This window comes from Aulonocara sp. 'chitande type north' Nkhata Bay, linkage group LG17, assembly GCF_057382095.1.
Source record: "Aulonocara sp. 'chitande type north' Nkhata Bay isolate Kocher_YH1m ecotype deep benthic linkage group LG17, A_spYH_male_GT1.1, whole genome shotgun sequence".
In the NCBI taxonomy this organism is placed as follows: Eukaryota; Metazoa; Chordata; class Actinopteri; order Cichliformes; family Cichlidae; genus Aulonocara; species Aulonocara sp. 'chitande type north' Nkhata Bay.
In genome coordinates this window covers 35792770-35810180 of record NC_141360.1, presented here as the reverse complement: position 1 = coordinate 35810180, position 17411 = coordinate 35792770, and the positions used below count along the sequence as shown (strand labels likewise).

The window sequence follows — 17411 nt, the reverse complement described above, 5'->3', positions numbered from 1 at the left end:
ATGGATGGGGACATGAGCCCCTCTGGGATTGGATGGTGGTGCAGTGATAATAAAATTACCCTGCACTTGTCCTTCACTCTCACAAAGAGTCAAGACACAGTATTGTAGATACTTGACTCACTTATGCCAGCGACTGTCACCCACTAATATATGAAGTGAAAGAAAATGTGCACAAGATCTTGTATGAAAAACAAAATACAGAAGAAGTTTGTTGTCTGATGCAGTTACATTTTAATGTTATAGATATATGTGCCAAAGTGTGGTATTTGTTTTGCCTAAAGATTGTGTTCCAATTTGAGTCCAAGCGCTGCTTTGCCGTGGAACTCCCCCGTCCAGAACAGTCCCTGTGCGCTAATGAAGGCCCCATCTCCCTCCAACCTGGAACACACCAGTAAAAACAGCTAAAATCTTCAATTTCATCTGCTTGAACCAAACGAAGCCAAAGAACCGAAGAAACAACAACTACTGGGTTACACAATATTGTAGCTAAACGCGTACAATAAATAAAAATAAGGAAAGATAAATTTCAGTCTGGTCTGGATACAGTTCATCCAAACAGTTGTTGTTACCATATATTCTTTCAGTTTATTATGTCGGGGTCCTGGGGTTTGACCTATGAAGGAAGTTTAACATAGCCAGGTTTCCTTTGTGTTAGCTGGCTTAATCAAACCTAAGAACTCCAGCTGGGAAAAAAACGGGTACTTTCTGCCTCATGCTTGACTATTCTTAAGACTAAAAAAGATTAATTGAGCAGAAACCACTCCAATCACAGAAATTGTCACATGAACAGAATATAAAGAATGTGGAAATATGCAAATAAAGATGTAACTAATCAATGTTCTACTCTGTGTTCAAGAAGCTGCAGCGTAAAATTGATTTAGAGCAGGTTGATTTATGCTTTTTTTTATATCACCAGCTGAGATCATTTAAATTCCTCTTTTGGTTCCTGCTTTGATTTTACTGTTATTCAAGTCTTCCTAGTGTTTCCCTGACTTCCCCACTGTTTTGTCTATGTAGTAGCACCTTCTACTTATTATCATGTTTTAGTGTTAAGTCTTATTATTTCAGTGTTTATAATTTGTCCTTTAGCTATTTCCTGCTTTACTTTGATAGTTGGTTTCCTAATATGTCAGGTTTCACTCTTTCATTCGCGCCTGCTTCTCTGGTTGTGGTTGTCTTTGCTTGATTACTTTCACCTGTGCTTGGTTCCCCACCTGTTTCTCATCCTCAGTCGATCACTTGTGCATATATACTGACCTGTTTTTCAACCTTGTCATTGTCATATCTTTGCGTTGGCTATATTTTGGTTCCCAGGTTGGACTGTATAATCATAAGATTAGAAGAATCCAGTTTGAATTTAGGATTTTTTGTTTGTTCCCACATCCTGCATTTGAATCGTCCCCATACTAAGCAATGTAACTTTAAATCTCATCTGATCGTCAGGTGCTTTAAGAACTGTACTAGGTTTGTCTGGGATTTCTTGTTTGGTCAATTGCATCTCCTGTGCAAACTCCCAAATGACATGTTTGTGTCTTTTAAAATAAAAACTCTCATATAATAGTTGTCTTTAATATTTATCTGATTTTTTTTCCAGAAAATATTTTTAAAAAGGCATTTTTTTTACCTGTTATTATGAAAGTGACCTTTACACATAGAACCATCTGGGAAGGTGTATGTTCCTGTGCCGTTGTACATGTTGTCTTTGAATTCTCCTTCATATTGTGCTCCAGAGGGATACTGCATGGTCCCTCTACCATGCATCTGGGAGAGCGACAGAGAGGGAGATTATGTTTGTTTAACCACATGGTAAAAATAACTGATGTTTGAGGCAGTAATTGCATACTTTGTCCTCATGCCACTCTCCAGTGTATGTGATGCCACTTGCTGAGGTGTGTTTACCAGCACCGCTCCTCACCAGTGCTCCATATGCAGACCTGCTGCACTCTCCCTCTGTGGAGAACAGAGGTTCATACATAATTAGCATAGACTTAAATTTCATCTGAGCAGTCAAATTGAGGCATTGTGTATTGCTTTAACCAAGAATTAGGTCTCTTCTTCCCAAGATTTTTACACGTGGAAATGTTTCACGTAAAAAGCTGGATCATCAGCCAGCTATAACTTACCATATCTGTCTCCGTTTGGAAAAATGTAGGAGACTTTTAGAGGTCCACCCCCTGTAAACAAATACACATTTATTCACGCTGTCACAAGAATGCGCAAACTGTGGCGCGAAGAGGATATTTACCATCAGTGTTCAAAGAATCGCTTCCTTTCTTATCTGAAAATGAAAATCACACCGAATCAGAACAGGGTTTGTGTGTGTGTGAGTGTGCGCAGACTAGGTGTTAGAACTCATATCTTCACAATCACACTCTACCAGACATCCGTGACAGCTTCCCCCAGCTGGCAGATGGTTGTCAGAGCCGAGAGCAAATGCTGTGTTCTGGCCAACTTCTTCAATGTGAAAAGTCAGACAGCTGATTAGAAAGTTGTGACTATGACACAAGCTACAACCGCACTGTAACTGTTCACTTTTACTTGCCCTTAAATGGAGCTAATGCTGCCAGTAAGCCGGGGGTCCTGTGTTTTAAAGGCAGCTAGAGGCTAGCCCTTGTTACCATAGTTACGGAATTGGTGCAAAGTAATATCTTTAATGGCTTGTGCGACGCTCTAAATGCGTTTTATTAAACTACCGTTTTTAAATAACAAGAAGAAAGGCTTACCGCCGCTAAAACCTTCGACTTTAACCTTGTCGAGTGACCGAGAGATACTGTTTGCTAACTTTTTATTGTGTTTTTTTTTTTCTAAGCGCGAACGTAAACCGGAAAAGAAACGTTGAACTCAAGAGTTTGGGCCAATAGAAGAGATGCAGGCTACCGGTGGTCAGAGCAGCTGGTTCAGGTTTGTTCGCAATTGTTATTAAAGTTTCGTTTTTCAGTTTATTGCGCACTTTACCGATTATAACACGGCTCTATACTTTTTGACATTTTTAAAGCATTTAGATTCACTGACTTGCCTTGCCGGGAGGCTTTTTTCAGTTAGCTTACTGTTACATTAAAAGTGATGAGTGTGCTTGCTAGCTGTTAGCTCGTTAGCTAGCCGACTCCTTATACTTGAAGATGATTAACGTGCAGCACCTTACTTCCACATTATTCCTTATATGTTCTGGTCTTTTGTACTTTGCCTGTAGCCAGCCACCTAGCCGTGGGGTTAATCGGTCATCGCCCTGACTGGGTTGTTAGTCTGCACGTTAAGTTTGATTGCATAATTGTAGCCACCAGCGCTGTGTGTCAGCCACCATCTCATTGCTCGCACTTGAATTTAAGTGCCAGCCAGCCCACAGCGATGTGTGACTGTGCTCTGCAGAGGGTGGACAGTAATAGCTGCCTGCTCTTCCCGGGTCCGCAACCAGTAGCTCTCTCTCCCTCATCTAGGTTTTTTTTTTGGGGGGTATACTCCCAGGGTTGGAAAAATTTATTCAGACCATGCTTTTTAATGTCTCTTTTCGCAGATTGTTTTCTGCTATGATTGGACACTGATTGAGTGTAAGTATATTCTGACAGCAGTGATTTTTTTTTTCTTTTTTAATAGTCAATTTTGTATTTGTACTGGTGTTTATGTAATGAAACTGTTCGTGTGTCCTTTGGTAGAGAAATGAACGCAAGGAGAAGAGGTGGGAAGCCCAACAGAGGAGGTGGAAGATTTAATAAACAAAGAGGAGGAGGAGGAAATCGGAAAGGAGGAACCAGGCTCTGGGATGACGGGGATGATTTCAACCTTGATTTTGGACCCTCTTATTTCAGCAGGTGTTAATTTATATTGAAGAAATATTTAGGTTTGTGTGCTCGGCTTCAGTTGATTTCCTATCATTTTGCCTCGTGTCTCATTCTGTCTGCAGATCAAATAAAGGACGAGGTGGTGGCGCCCATGCTGGTGGCGGGGATGGTGGTCGAGGAGGAAAGAAAGCTAGAGATCGAGACCGAAATGGGAAAAGTAGTAGCAAGGCTCTGCCAAGGTCCTTGACGAGTACCAGGATGCACTCAAAGGTCAGTGAATGCATCAGACCAGAGGTGAGCAGTATGCCGTTGCAGAAGATCTTCATGACTAATGCGAACCAGGAACAACTCAAGGAGTTGCTGAGGATTTTACAGACACAGGACTCTGATGAACTGTATGAGTAAGTACATACGCACTTGTTTGAAAAGAACAATTAGAAAGCTAGGAAATAAACTCATGCAACCCTCTGTTTGTTCCTTAGTGATTCTGGTTCAGATTATTCCGGGCTAGATGAGGAGGAAGAAGAGGAATTTGATGAATTGGATTACCGTGAGGAAGGCCAGTTTTGGGCCACAAATGATGAGCCTCTGCAGAAAGCAGAGAGCCCAACATTTGACCTAGAATATGAGGATGAACAGCCCAGCCCTGAACCTGTTATCTCCTTATTTGCCATAGGAAAGCTCTGCAGGTGATTTCAAATTTTGTTTTATTTCCAGAACCTTACCTATGAGCTAAATCAGATGTTCTGAATCGGTGCTTTTGTGTGTAAATATAATTAGCTTCTAACCCATTGCTTTCTCATAATTTCCTCTGTGTAGATATGGTTTTGACAGGGAGCGCAGCAAACAGGCGCTGGAAGCTGGTGGAGGAGAGTTTGGGGCAACTTTGGAACAGCTCCTCCAACAGATTTTCACTGAGCGCTATGGTCAGAAAGCAGTTTCCCCTGATGGACTTGATGAGGTGCCTTTGGATGAGTGTGTAAACCAAAAGCAGGAGGAGGCCTTGGCTCTAGCTGCTATTTATGGCGATCGCTTCAGTGAGCGCATTGCCAATGCTGTATGGACAGTAACCCTGGACCTGTCGTTCCTCTCACGATCTCCTGTTAAGAAAGGAGGAGTGGTAGGTGGAGGAGCTCCAAACATCGGTGACACCTGCAAATTCTACATGAAAGGTCAAGGCTGCCGCTATGGAAACAAATGTTGGTTCAAACATGAATTTCCCAAAAAAGACATGTCTGAGGCTGGTTCCTCGGACCTGAAAGGCCCAGGCCAGCCTGGTGTCAGCAGCTATTCTCCTCCTGAGTATGAGCTGGAAGTTCGTTTCCCCAAAGGGAACCGTTACCCTTTTCAAGCACCAATAGTTGCCTTCAGTACCAATGATGAGTCTCTCTGCGCTGCGGGGAGGCTCCATGTGACTGAGAGATTACTTGGAGAGGCATTGTCTGCAGCAGAAAGCAACCAGCCTGTTGTTTACACCCTGATAACCTTGTGTGAGGATGAAAATACCATGAAAGAACTATTGTCCATACGGCATCACAAATACAGCACCCCACCTCCTGTGATTGCTGTTCCTCCACCCTTTCTTGCCATAGCAAAGAGTAAAACTGTAAGGAGCAAAGCTTCTGAGGAGAGCATGAATGCCATCACCAGCAGTAGTAACCATGCAAGCAGCGGGAGTGCTGCTGCATCTAGCAACCCAAGGACCACAGATAGTAAGTCGGATAGAAATGTACATTTTTGCTATATATTTTCTGTCGTTTCTTTATACAATAGAGAGCTGTATTTAATTCTGCTCACTTTTTAGTAAAACGGACAGTGGATGCAGAAGAGCTGGATGAGAAAGACGAGGATGAGAGGGACCACGCAGTTCCAGTTAAGAACGACAGTTACGTCAAGCTAAAGAGGAACATGGTCAAAAAGCACAATACGATGGGCAATCTGCTGCTAGAAAACAGCAAGCTGTGCAAAGAGTTCAGTAGGAAACAGGTGGGTCTTAGGAAAAAAATGTGTATATTTTTTTTGGTCTTTCTTCCTCCAAATCCTTCTCAATATGATGCATCCTTTGTAATCTGTTTCCGATTTCCTTTGGTTCCTCTGTCAAACCAGTCCTCCAGACGCTACAGTTCTATGCTTGAACAGAGGAAGAATCTTCCAGCTTGGCAAGAGAAAGAGCACATCCTAGATGTACTGGACCAGTGTCAGGTGCTGGTGATCAGTGGCATGACTGGGTAGGTCCCAGAGTTTTACCGTGACTTATAAATTAAAGAAAAAATATATTTTAATGATACTGATCCACCCTTTCAGCCTTTTTTCCCCAACCAATAGCAAGTCAAATGTGATGTATGGATATATGAAGGGTTTTAGCTTGTATGGAATTAAAAACATTTACATCAGATATATTAAAATTGAAAGTTTATAAATGAGATCTACTATGGCTTTCCTTACTTTTTGTCATATCTGCTGTTATATTGTTATAATTATTTGAAGTTTTAAATAATGAGATCAGTGTATCGTCTCGAAAGATGTACCCTTAGGACAGAGAGGAACGCTGGTTTGAGCGCGGAGTCAAGGAGGCCATTTACGTGAAAAGGGAAAAACCATCTCTGAATCGAGGAGGGGGCCTAAGGGTACATCTTTCGCCATCTTACAATGCTGTGATTGCAGCCATTCCCCAACTCTCTGTGAATGGTACTCATGGCCATTGATCAGTGGGTTTTGGTCAGTGGTTGTTGAGAATTTGGTCATGAGAAATGGTCATGAGAATTTGCATAATTATGATTAAGGAACTGACCTCCCAGCCCATTGTTCCTTCAGTGGGCTGGTTTCAGTTATTATGCAAATTTACTGCTTATAAGATTTGGGAAAACCTGCAGTCAGCTGAGACTGAAGAAGTCACTTGGATGAGTGACGAAACGTTTCTCCCACAAAACGCTACGTCCAGATGAACACAATCAACTTTTGGAGAGATCAGTGTATGTACATAGGTAATCTCAATGAACCAAAAGCTCAGGTTTCACATTGTTCTAAACTCTCATTCTTTTGTAGTCTGGGTTTTGTATGAAAATGGTTAAGGATAAATGGTTCAATTTGATCATCATATAATATAAAAATCATATATAAACTTAGACAGAAACCTGCTGTGGCTGAACAGATGGCCTATACCAAAGTCCAGTGTAAGCTTAATATAAAAGAGGACTCGAGTTTGAAAGAAGTATAAAAATTCACCTTCACAAAAAAGATGCTAAACATGCCTGTGATTATTGCCTGTTCCTAAACATGACTGTGTTTCATGTGTTTTTTTTTGTTTTGTTTTTTAATTAATGTGACTTTTCTGCAGGTGTGGTAAGACCACTCAGGTTCCTCAGTTCATTCTAGATGCCTCTTTGAGTGGCCCCGCGGAGCAGGTGGCCAACATCATCTGCACGCAGCCTCGCCGCATTTCTGCCATGTCAGTGGCTCAGAGAGTGGCACAGGAGCGCGCAGAGTGTCTGGGGAACTCTGTGGGCTACCAGATCCGCCTGGAGAGTGTCAGGGTACAGATACAGATATAAAAACATCTACAATACAGCATTCTGGTTGTCTGTTTTTTTTTTTTATATTAATACTATATACTCTTCCAACACTGACTGCTCCTTTTATCAGACTTCAGTCACCAGGCTGCTATACTGCACCACAGGGGTGTTGCTGAGGAGACTGGAGGGTGAGGCAGACCTCAGAGGAGTCACGCATGTCATCGTGGATGAGGTGCACGAGCGAACAGAGGAGAGGTGAGACAGAAATACTTCAGCTTAATGGCACTTGTATTGTAACATGTGGAAAAATGAACCTGGAAAAAAAAATTTTAAGCTGCTTCTTTGTTTCTTGTCTCTTAATTTGTTATTTTCAGTGACTTTCTGCTTCTGGTGCTCAAAGACTTGATGGTGCAAAGGCCTGACTTGAAGATTATCCTCATGAGTGCCACTCTTAATGCAAACCTCTTTTCTGACTATTTCTATAACTGTCCTACTATCCACATACCAGGTAATCTATTAGCAGAACTGACTAATTCTATTCTTACACCTCATTCTATGCATTCCCCTCTTCATTCTAATAATGTGTGTTGCTCCAGGGCGCACCTTTCCTGTTGACCAGTTTTTTCTTGAAGATGCCATTGCTAATACTCGGTAAATACATTTTAAAACATTTAAGTAAACCGTAGACTGTCTTTACAATTTGCGTAGTAACACAACGGTTTGTGTATTGTGCTGTTTTTTTCCAGCTATGTCATTGAGGATGGTAGCCCTTACATGCGCTCAGGAAAACAGAATCAGTCAACCACGGGTGCCCGAAGCAGAGGGGACCTGAGTTGCGTGGTAGATGATTTGAGTGAAGATGTCTGGAACTTCATGTCTTTCTGTAATAAAGACTTTGTCAAAGACTCGGTCCCAGACCAACAGCTCAGCCTGCAGGATCTCACCATCAGATACAAAGGTGAAATGAAAATATATTTAGGTTTTAATCAGATAAGCTGCCAGTGCCAATCAGGGCATACATCTAAAATTTTGCGTTGCTGATGCAGATACTAAGAAGTCTGTGCTCAAAACCATCGCCACAATGGACCTGGACAAGATCAATATGGACCTGGTGGAAAGCCTGCTGGAGTGGATAGTAGAAGGAAAGCACAACTACCCACCTGGTAAGAAAACAACACTGACAGCAAAGCAATCTCAGGTGGTAGAGCAGGTCACATGCCAACTGGAAGGTTGGCGGTCCTGCTCCAGTCTGCATGCCGAATATCCTTGGGCAAGACTAACTCTATGTTGCTCTCCGATGAATGCATGTGTGAATGTTAGATATGCTTAGAAAAAGTACTTGTTTGAATGAACAAGTTGTGTAAAGCGCTTTGAGTGTTCATATAACGCTTTTCTGTTCTATCTAAGAGCCAGTCCAGTTAACATTGCCATATACAGGTGGCCAGTAAGTCTCTGATGTACTGATCTGGATTGGGGACAGCTGTGAAGCTGAACACTGGTTATGTTGCTTTGTGTCTGCAGGTGCAGTGCTGGTGTTTTTGCCAGGCCTCGCTGAGATCAAGATGCTCTATGAGCAGCTTCAGTCCAATAGAATGTTCAACAACAGGGGCGCGTCCAGGTCTGTGTGTGTTTTATGGCAACACTTGGTTTGCAATTGTATGTGTATAAAATGAAGCTAAAAGCTGAACCAGTTTTTTTTTGTTTGTTTGTGTGAAAACTTTTGACTGAAACACATTAACTGTAACTTTTGGTCATGCCCATCAGGTGCGTGGTGTACCCCCTTCACTCAACATTGTCCAATGAGGAGCAGCAAGCAGTTTTTAGCCGGCCTCCAGATGGTGTCACAAAGATCATCATCTCCACCAACATTGCTGAGACCTCAGTAACCATCGACGACGTGGTTTATGTCATCGACTCCGGAAAAATGAAGGAGAAAAGGTAACCTTCTATTATGCTAGCCCTAAATTCTCATTTTTGACAGTTTCGGGTTGTGAATTCAGTGTTGGGAAGGTTACTTTTAAAATGTATTCCACTACAGATTACAGAATACATGCCCCAAAATGTATTTTGTAACGTATTCTGTTATGTTACTCAATGAGAGTAACATCTTCTGAATACTTTGGATTACTTAATATATTATTATGCTTTTTTACAACTACATGAATGTGATTTATTACTATTACTGAAGGTTACTCGCCATACCAATACCGACCAGATTTTTAAATCTTAATATAAAATGAGTAACAGTAGGGTGGACATTAGGTCAGGCTGCAGTTTTTGCAGCGATCTCGTATAGTAAACTATTCCGCGCGTATATAAAACAGGTCCGCGGCTCTGAACCGTAGTAAAGGGACCTCTGGCAAATACATCAGGTTCATGTCGGGCTCGTAGCCGAAAACCATCTTTACTTTGTTGTCTGGGTCAACTTTGCTAGCGAGAGACAGAGAGAGGCGTTGAAAGGCTGCTCCAAAGGAACTTATTGTTTCGGAGGAAAACAGAACAGTGTACAGTCGAGTCTTAATAGTTAACTTACAGCTGGGCTCGTCAGGCACTCCTTTTGGCTGCAGTGGTTATTATTATATTTACATGCTTCCAGCTTTCGGCTCGGTGATAACTCGTACTTTTCCACTCTCCTTTTTCTCCGTCCCTCTCGCTCACAGACACATAACGGGTATGGCAGTCCATTTTCCCTGCAGCACGGACTACACTGCCCATGATGCTACATTGTTTAGGGCTATGCCTGTAACACTCTGCCTATTGCATTCATGTTAGAGAATTTAAAAAAATATTTCTTCACGTCATCTTAATGCGTGTTTTGTTTGCATTTCCACCGGTGTGGAATTACCAAAAATAGAGAGGGCATAGCCTAACATATGAAACAGGAAAAAACCACGGTGTAATCCATTTATTTCAACAAAGTAACTGTATTCTCAATACCACCTTTTTAAACGGTAACTGTAACGCAATACAGTTACTCATATTTTGTATTTTAAATACGTAACGGCGGTACATGTCTGTGACGGTTCTCAGTCATCCAGGTCATCGTAGTCTAAGGAGCTTGGAAAGAAAAGCTCATGTGATTAGGTAGAGGATCATCGGGGGTCCCTTGTCCCTCTTTGGGGGGAAACTCCCACTGGGTTTTAAATCTGGGACTCTCCACCCTTGACCCTTAGAACTGAAGAAGCTTCTCGGATGAGAGGTGAAACGTCTTCAAGCAACTCAAAGAAGTCCAGACGCTTTTCTTTCCAAGCTCCTTAGACAACGGCGGTACATGTATTCCGTTACTCCCAACACTGTGTGAATTATACTTCTTGTTTTTTTAAAAGGCCCATGCAATCATATTAAAATGGTTTTGTGATACATGAAGATGCACTGATATATGCTCAAATCCACAAATCTCTAAGTCTCCCTTGATATATATATATTTTTTTTTCTTTCAGGTACGATTCATCTAAAAGCATGGAGAGCCTGGAGGACACGTGGATTTCTCAAGCTAACGCGCTGCAGAGAAGGGGTCGAGCAGGTCGTGTGGCCTCGGGGGTCTGCTTCCACCTCTTCACCAGCCACTGCTTTAAACACCAGCTGGCTGAGCAGCAGCTGCCTGAGATCCAGAGAGTGCCACTAGAGCAGCTCTGTCTCCGGTAGAGCCGTCTGTTTTTCCCACATAACTCTGACTATAAAATGCAAATGGCATTTGATTTGGAGAAATTCCAAAACGGTTGTTCACAACACTGACCTTTCTGTAACAGAATCAAGATCCTGGATGTGTTCGCGGAGCAGCCGCTGGAGTCAGTCTTCTCTCGGCTCATCGAGCCCCCGTCAGTGGGAAGCTTGGACGCTGCCAAGCAGCGCCTTCAGGACCTGGGAGCTCTGACCACAGATGAGAAGCTGACCCCGCTGGGCTACCACCTGGCCTGCCTGCCTGTCGACGTGCGCATCGGAAAGCTCATGCTGTTCGGCGCCATCTTCCGCTGCCTTGACCCAGCACTCACCATTGCTGCAAGTCTGGCCTTCAAATCCCCATTTGTAAGAAGGCGCTAGTTTCTGTTGAGAGACGCTATGTGCAGTTCATCTGCAGCATGCCCCTGATTTTAGGCTCATTAACAATTACAAGTATAGTACACAGCGCAGTAATGAGCTGCTTCATCTTTTCTGTTGGTTTTTAACAGATAGGAGGTTACATAATGACATTTATTTGTTTATTATGTATATTTGTAATGCAAGTGTCTAATTTTATGGAAATGAAAATCTGGTCTGCTTCCAGGTGTCTCCATGGGATAAGCGAGAGGAAGCAAATAAAAAGAAAGTGGAGTTTGCAGTGGCTAAAAGTGACCATCTAGCTTTGTTGCAGGCATACAAGGTCCCTACTGCGTTCGCTTATTGTGATAAGATAATTCAAAGATGTTGAAATACATACAGATAATATAAAAACTTTCTTTTTTTTTTTATGCAGGGATGGTGCTCCGCAGCAAGGAATGGCCACCGTGCCAGCTTCCTCTACTGCAGGGAGAACTTCCTGTCATGGCGGGGTTTACAGGTGTCCAGAAGCACTTAATCACTTGTCCAGAATCAATAAACTCACTTGCTCTACAGTATAATTCTGATCTTCTCTGTTTGAATATAAATCTAAAGCAGTGCTAAAGCTTATGAAGTTCTTCCAATGTATTCAGATTTAATTTCAAATGGCCCGAGCAGTGTGTTTTATATGAATAATATTTGAAATGGTGAATTGTGACCTTTGGCAGGAGATCGCCAGTCTGAAGAGGCAGTTTGCTGAGCTGTTGTCTGACATTGGCTTCATCAAGGAGGGACTGAAGGCCAGGATTATTGAGCAAATGTCTTACAAGGGTACAGACGGGGTCATGGAAGCTACTGGCCCTGAGGTGACACATACAAATCACTGAATCAGTGATTCAAGGGTTCATCTTGGAGAAAATAATTCAAAAATTCTAATATTTTGCATCTCAGGCAAACCTAAATTCCAGTAACATCCGGCTGATGTCCGCCATGCTGTGTGCTGCCCTCTATCCTAACGTGGTCCAGGTGGGCATAGTCCCCCTCTTTGTCATACAAGTAAAGAACAGAAAGCCAAACAGAAGTATGAAACATTCACACTTGATGTCCTGCAGGTACGAGCTCCTCAAGGGACTTATAAGAAGACGGGCACGGGAGTGATGAAGATGCAACCCAAAGCCAACGAGCTCCGCTTTGTGACCAAGAACGACGGTTACGTCCACGTGCATCCATCATCCGTCAACTACACGGTGAGGTTAGGGGGGGAAAAAAAGATACGCTCCAAACTAAACAACTTGTAGGAGAAATAAGCCTCACCTTTCTGTTCTTTATGCACCAGGTTCGCCACTACGACAGCCCGTACCTGGTTTACCATGAGAAGGTGAAAACGAGTCGCGTTTTCATCAGGGACTGCAGCATGGTGTCTGTTTACCCGCTGGTGCTGTTTGGATGCGGACAGGTCAACGTGGAGCTGCACAGAAGGGAGTTTGTCATCTCCCTGGATGATGGGTGGATCCGATTTGCTGCTGCTTCACACGAGGTCAGAGAATCTGATTTTTTTTTTTTTTTTTTTTTTTTTTGATCACATGATCAAAGAGTTATAGCTGGCTCAGATCTTAGTATTGCAACGGGCGTACAAGCTGTGTAGAGTTTATATGCTTTAAAGGTTTAACAAGTTTTATGGAGAGTGCAAGCACGACAACTGAACAACTACAACATATAAGTTAACATATATGTTACTACATGTGCTTGTGTGACTATATCCAGGTGGCTGAGCTTTTGAAGGAGCTGCGCTGGGAGCTGGACCTGCTTCTGGAGGATAAAATCAAAAACCCGAGCATGGACCTGTGCAGCTGCCCCCGTGGCTCCAGCATCATACAAATGATCGTCCACCTCATCTCTACAGAGTAGCTCTGCTACTCAAAGCTTCCTTTATTATTTCTTTATTTAAAGGGCTCAGATGCATGGAGCCCCAGTGATAATGTTTTTGTGCTCCTGCATCACTCCCACAAAGTCTTTATTAAAAATTCTTTAAAAAGTCAATATTACTGCATTGATGGTGGATAGTCAGAGGAAGATTAGCTGGGCAAATATTTGACATGAGCTCAGTTTCAGTACACCAGTGTTGCCACCTTACACTTAAAAGTGTTGTTTTCCACTGAGTTGCTGTTGCACTCAAGGTTTTTAAAGCAAATTCTGCCTTTAAAGAAAAAAATGTCTCTATGCAGGTGATTATTAAGATTCCACTCTTATTCCTGCTGGACTAAAGCAGCTAATGCTTCGTTCAGTTTTTGATGTCATACTACCGCTGCATGGTATGTGCACATAAATTGGCACATGATTGGTTGTTAAGTGATGTCACAGAGTTTGTATACAGTGGTTTTTTATTTTGGGTTGTGTCTTGCTCACAACTGAGAAGTTTCTTGGGTCCATATTGGATTTTGTACTATGAGTTTATTTGTAATGCATGACTAAAAGATCCAAGAGCTTCTGCATGGTATACAGTTGGTGTACATTTACTGAATGTATTTAAATGTTAAAGTACAATTTCACAATGTGAATGCAAGGGCTTTTTACACCAGGATGATTTGGTGAGAGCTGCCAAAGAAACTGGAAAGCTACTGTCTTAACATGAATTCCACTGAACGCTGCACTACCATTAAATTATTGCGATGATAACCTGTTGTTCGCTGTTTTTCTTCCTTACTTAATGTAAGCGGTGTGTGCTGTTTGATGCCCAGCTGTGTCTCAGATACAGCAAAAGAATTTAAGCTCCGGTGGAAGGCCAACCCCCTTCATACATGAGCAAGTCCAGTCTGTTTCTACGACAACAGGATGTAAACAGATGGGGTATCACTGTCACCGCTGAAGCCATTCGAGTGCCACTTAAAGTGCCAAGGCGAGAGCTGGTATGAAATGATTGTATTTTATTATCATTTTAGGCACTTTGTCCTAAAAACTTTAAATCTTTTTTGGCAGAGAAAAACCTGATTTCTTGTTTTACAGATGAAAATCTGATCACTTACTGAAGCAAGATTGACATTCGCTATGGTAAAGTAAAAAAAAAAAGACATATATTTATAGATGAGTGATTGAACCACGTATTTTCTCCAAAGCCCACCAGGAAATCAAGATCCCACAGTTCCAAGTCAGCCAAGAAGACTATGAGCCCAAAGACTCCTAAAAAGAGGTCCTCATGTAGTGCCAAAGTCACCACAACTGAGGTGGACATCCTCAGCCCAGCAGCCATGGAGAATATCTACTACATTGCTCACAATGCAGCAGACTGCCTGGAGTTCAGAGGATTTGGGTGGCCAAATTCAAAGAAGAAAAAGAAGGGGACAAAACGAAAGAAAAACTGAATCATAAATTTTGCCAAAGAGAATTTTAACTGCCTTCCAATGGTGACACCTACTGGATGGATTTGAGATGACAGTTTGAGTGTTTGAGGCAGTAAATAATTCTAGTAAAACTGCATGAGACTTCACTATATTCAACTTTATTGTGTGGTTCAGAATGATGTTTGTACAACAACAATAAAAACTTTGGCAGTTATTGTGAGGTGTGTGAAGGAAAATCTTTATTAACTTTAACTCTAAAATCTGTGGACATATTGAATAGCTCGAGTGCATAACAAAAATGGTCAACCAGCAGTACCATGAAACTGGAATTAAAATGATCCCATTAGTTTTTTTGTAATATTCTTTAAATCCAGTCTTTGCACTATTTACCTTAGAAAACAGTTTACAAAGAGTATGCTTCTAAAACTAAAGGAAGAAACAAACACTGTTCCAGGCACGGCTTATATTTTCATATACATGTAACATGGTCAACTCTTATCAAGTGTACAACCATGACATCAAAATAAGCCTTTAAAATAAATAGTTTCTCTGCAGAGGATGTCCATTCTTGCTTGCAACACGGTCCCACTTTGCTCACTCTGGGGGCTTCTTCTTGGCTTCCACATCTTTCTTAAAAGCTTCGATTTTCTTGGCTATGTTGGGCACCTAGAGGAGAAAGATACAAATTACAACTACCAGTAATAAAGTCTGAGAAATGTATAGGTTGTGGTTTGTTAGAGGCACCAAACTAAAACTAATGTAGTGTAAATTAACTGATCTAAAGTACATTTTTCATAAAAAAAAAAAAATACAACATTCAGATTTTTGCTGTAAGCTTCAAACTTAAATATCTATTGTAGCCATCTTACAAAGGTGGGAAATAATAGATACAGCCAGGACTGCAGAAAGTGGCACTGAACATGCAGTTGCAAGAAAATATTTGAACCCTTTGGAACAACAAAGATTACTCAGAAAATGTGTTACGATCATCTCAAGTCATAACTTTTACAGCACCTTGGTCATTTTGATCAATTGAGGTCGTTTAAAATGTACTATAGAAATTGAACTTGACAGATTGTAGATGTAAATAAAGACATTCAAAGTCTGGTTACAGACAATTAAATACGGACCATTTACAACAAGGAATGGTAATGATGGAAATCTTTGAAATATTGCACAACTTGCACTGCACACCAACACACTGAAGGGAACAACATGGTTTAAAGCTGCTTTTAGGGAACAATAAATTTAAAATTGTATCAAGAAAAAGAAAAAAAAAAAAAAAAAAAAAAAAGTGTAGAGACAATAACCCAAATCCCACAAGTAAACCAACCAGAGTCCAGATCATAATCCAACTGAGATGTTCTGGTTGTTCAAAAAAGACATTCAAGAAACACAAAGAATGCAAAAACTTGAAATGTGCACATATACCGTGTTTGTGTTTTAATAGCTCAGTCAGGATGCGTTTCTATACATAGATAAAGGCAACGACCTTACAAAACTGCAGTTTCACACATCAGTCACTGAAGGAATAAAAGGCTCCAGCCAGCATCTATTCACACCAGATACGTTTTGGTTTGGGGTTAGTGGAGCACATGGGTTAAAGTGACATTTTCACTAAATCATTGGAAAAAAAAAAAAAAGGGTTTGCAAGTCACAAAACACACTTACTTCATAGTTCTGAGCGAGATACATCCCCACAACATTTCCCAAGGTGAAGCCAGCCTGGAAGAAAAACAAAGTTCATTAAAACCCTTTAAACTAGTGTGAAAAAAAACAACAACAATTTCACAGGATTCCACAACGTTCTGTGAAAAACTAAGCACACCCCATTCAATAGCCTTGTATTCTGTATTACTTTATCAGTCTGTCACATCGTTGTAGAGGAATTTTAGCCCACTCCTCGTCACAGCGTTGCTTCACTTTATTGAGGTTTGCTGACAATCGTTTGTTCACAGCTCTCTTAAGGTACCATCACCGCATTTTAATCAGGCTAGACTTTAACTGGGCCATTTCATCACACTGAGTAATTCTGTTGTAGATTCGCTACTGTAATCGGGATCATTGCCTTGTTAAATAACACAATTTTGGCCGAGGATGAGATGTCGGAACGATGGCCTCACCCTTCACTATAGACTACTTTAGAGAAGAGTTCACGTACTCAATGACTTCACGCTTCCAGGTACTGTGGCTGCAAAACAAGCCCAGATCATCAGCCCTCCCCTGAGTAATTCCAGTTTCTCTAAGCACTGCACGGTCTGACCTTGGGTGATTTTGCTGGATGATTGTGGCATTGTGAATGCTCTAGAGCAGAAATCTGGCAAACTTCAAAGTTTACACTTCTTGATGATAAATTAATAAAGTGGATTTGACTTGCACTGACAACTACCATGGGATGGATGGATAGATGGATAGATTCTTTGTGGTGGTTGACAGTGACATTTATTCCTAATCATGAAACTCAGTTTCAATTTCAATCCAAACTAGCAGCACTAGCTGCACGGTTAGCATAATGCTAACATTTTTAACTCGGCTAGCTTCGCAACAGACGTCAACTTTTAAGGAAAATAATACAAATATAAAACTTACCAGGAACTGCAGCATGATGAAATACTGAAGACACTAGAGGTAAGCAAACTAACTCAATGGTACAAAAGCATGCAGGCAGGTCAAAGTTAGAAGGAGGGAAGTAGCCGAGTTTCTTGGCGAATGAAGCTAGCTTTTTATCAACAAAACGTCTACGCATGCGCAAGACAACTAATTGTGGC

The 17411-nt window shown here is 41.5% G+C and overlaps 3 protein-coding genes across 4 annotated transcripts; 1 reads left to right on the top strand and 2 right to left on the bottom strand.

The window, feature by feature from the left end:
• Positions 1-197: 197 nt before the first annotated feature.
• morn2 (MORN repeat containing 2) lies at positions 198-2922 on the bottom strand. The gene is made up of 6 exons (XM_086268338.1): positions 2378-2922; positions 2246-2278; positions 2124-2174; positions 1844-1950; positions 1625-1761; positions 198-378 (listed from the first exon to the last, which is right to left on the bottom strand). Exons 1-6 carry the CDS (start codon positions 2382-2384, stop codon positions 276-278), a joined length of 438 nt encoding a protein of 145 aa, XP_086124464.1. The 5' UTR covers positions 2385-2922; the 3' UTR covers positions 198-275.
• On the top strand, positions 2465-15457 carry dhx57 (DEAH (Asp-Glu-Ala-Asp/His) box polypeptide 57). Of its 2 annotated transcripts, XM_086268328.1 has the most exons (27): positions 2467-2901; positions 3512-3545; positions 3651-3806; positions 3899-4177; positions 4259-4465; positions 4596-5488; positions 5581-5762; positions 5883-6004; positions 7114-7309; positions 7419-7543; positions 7663-7796; positions 7885-7939; positions 8035-8246; positions 8335-8451; positions 8810-8906; positions 9053-9226; positions 10729-10929; positions 11038-11314; positions 11553-11648; positions 11742-11825; positions 12034-12171; positions 12257-12331; positions 12418-12552; positions 12642-12842; positions 13070-14211; positions 14309-14353; positions 14419-15457. In XM_086268328.1, exons 3-25 carry the CDS (start codon positions 3655-3657, stop codon positions 13211-13213), a joined length of 4296 nt encoding a protein of 1431 aa, XP_086124454.1. In that variant the 5' UTR covers positions 2467-2901; positions 3512-3545; positions 3651-3654; the 3' UTR covers positions 13214-14211; positions 14309-14353; positions 14419-15457. The 2 variants fall into 2 exon arrangements, with proteins under 2 accessions (XP_086124453.1, XP_086124454.1); XM_086268327.1 differs by lacking the exon at positions 3512-3545 and having other exon boundaries at positions 2465-2901.
• stmp1 (short transmembrane mitochondrial protein 1) lies at positions 14795-17390 on the bottom strand. The gene is made up of 3 exons (XM_086268339.1): positions 17233-17390; positions 16315-16368; positions 14795-15309 (listed from the first exon to the last, which is right to left on the bottom strand). Exons 1-3 carry the CDS (start codon positions 17245-17247, stop codon positions 15238-15240), a joined length of 141 nt encoding a protein of 46 aa, XP_086124465.1. The 5' UTR covers positions 17248-17390; the 3' UTR covers positions 14795-15237.
• Positions 17391-17411: the final 21 nt, after the last annotated feature.

Coding starts and splice junctions, on each gene's coding strand:
- stmp1 (XM_086268339.1), bottom strand. Junction 15,310..16,314: donor ATCTCGCTCAGAACTATGAA/GTAAGTGTGTTT, acceptor TTTCTCCTCTAG/GTGCCCAACATAGCCAAGAA.
- morn2 (XM_086268338.1), bottom strand. Junction 2,175..2,245: donor CGATTCTTTGAACACTGATG/GTAAATATCCTC, acceptor ATTTGTTTACAG/GGGGTGGACCTCTAAAAGTC. Junction 1,951..2,123: donor TCCAAACGGAGACAGATATG/GTAAGTTATAGC, acceptor TGTTCTCCACAG/AGGGAGAGTGCAGCAGGTCT.
- dhx57 (XM_086268327.1), top strand. CDS start 2,867: ATGCAGGCTACCGGTGGTCAGAGCAGCTGGTTCAG. Junction 5,763..5,882: donor AAGAGTTCAGTAGGAAACAG/GTGGGTCTTAGG, acceptor CTGTCAAACCAG/TCCTCCAGACGCTACAGTTC. Junction 6,005..7,113: donor GTGATCAGTGGCATGACTGG/GTAGGTCCCAGA, acceptor ACTTTTCTGCAG/GTGTGGTAAGACCACTCAGG.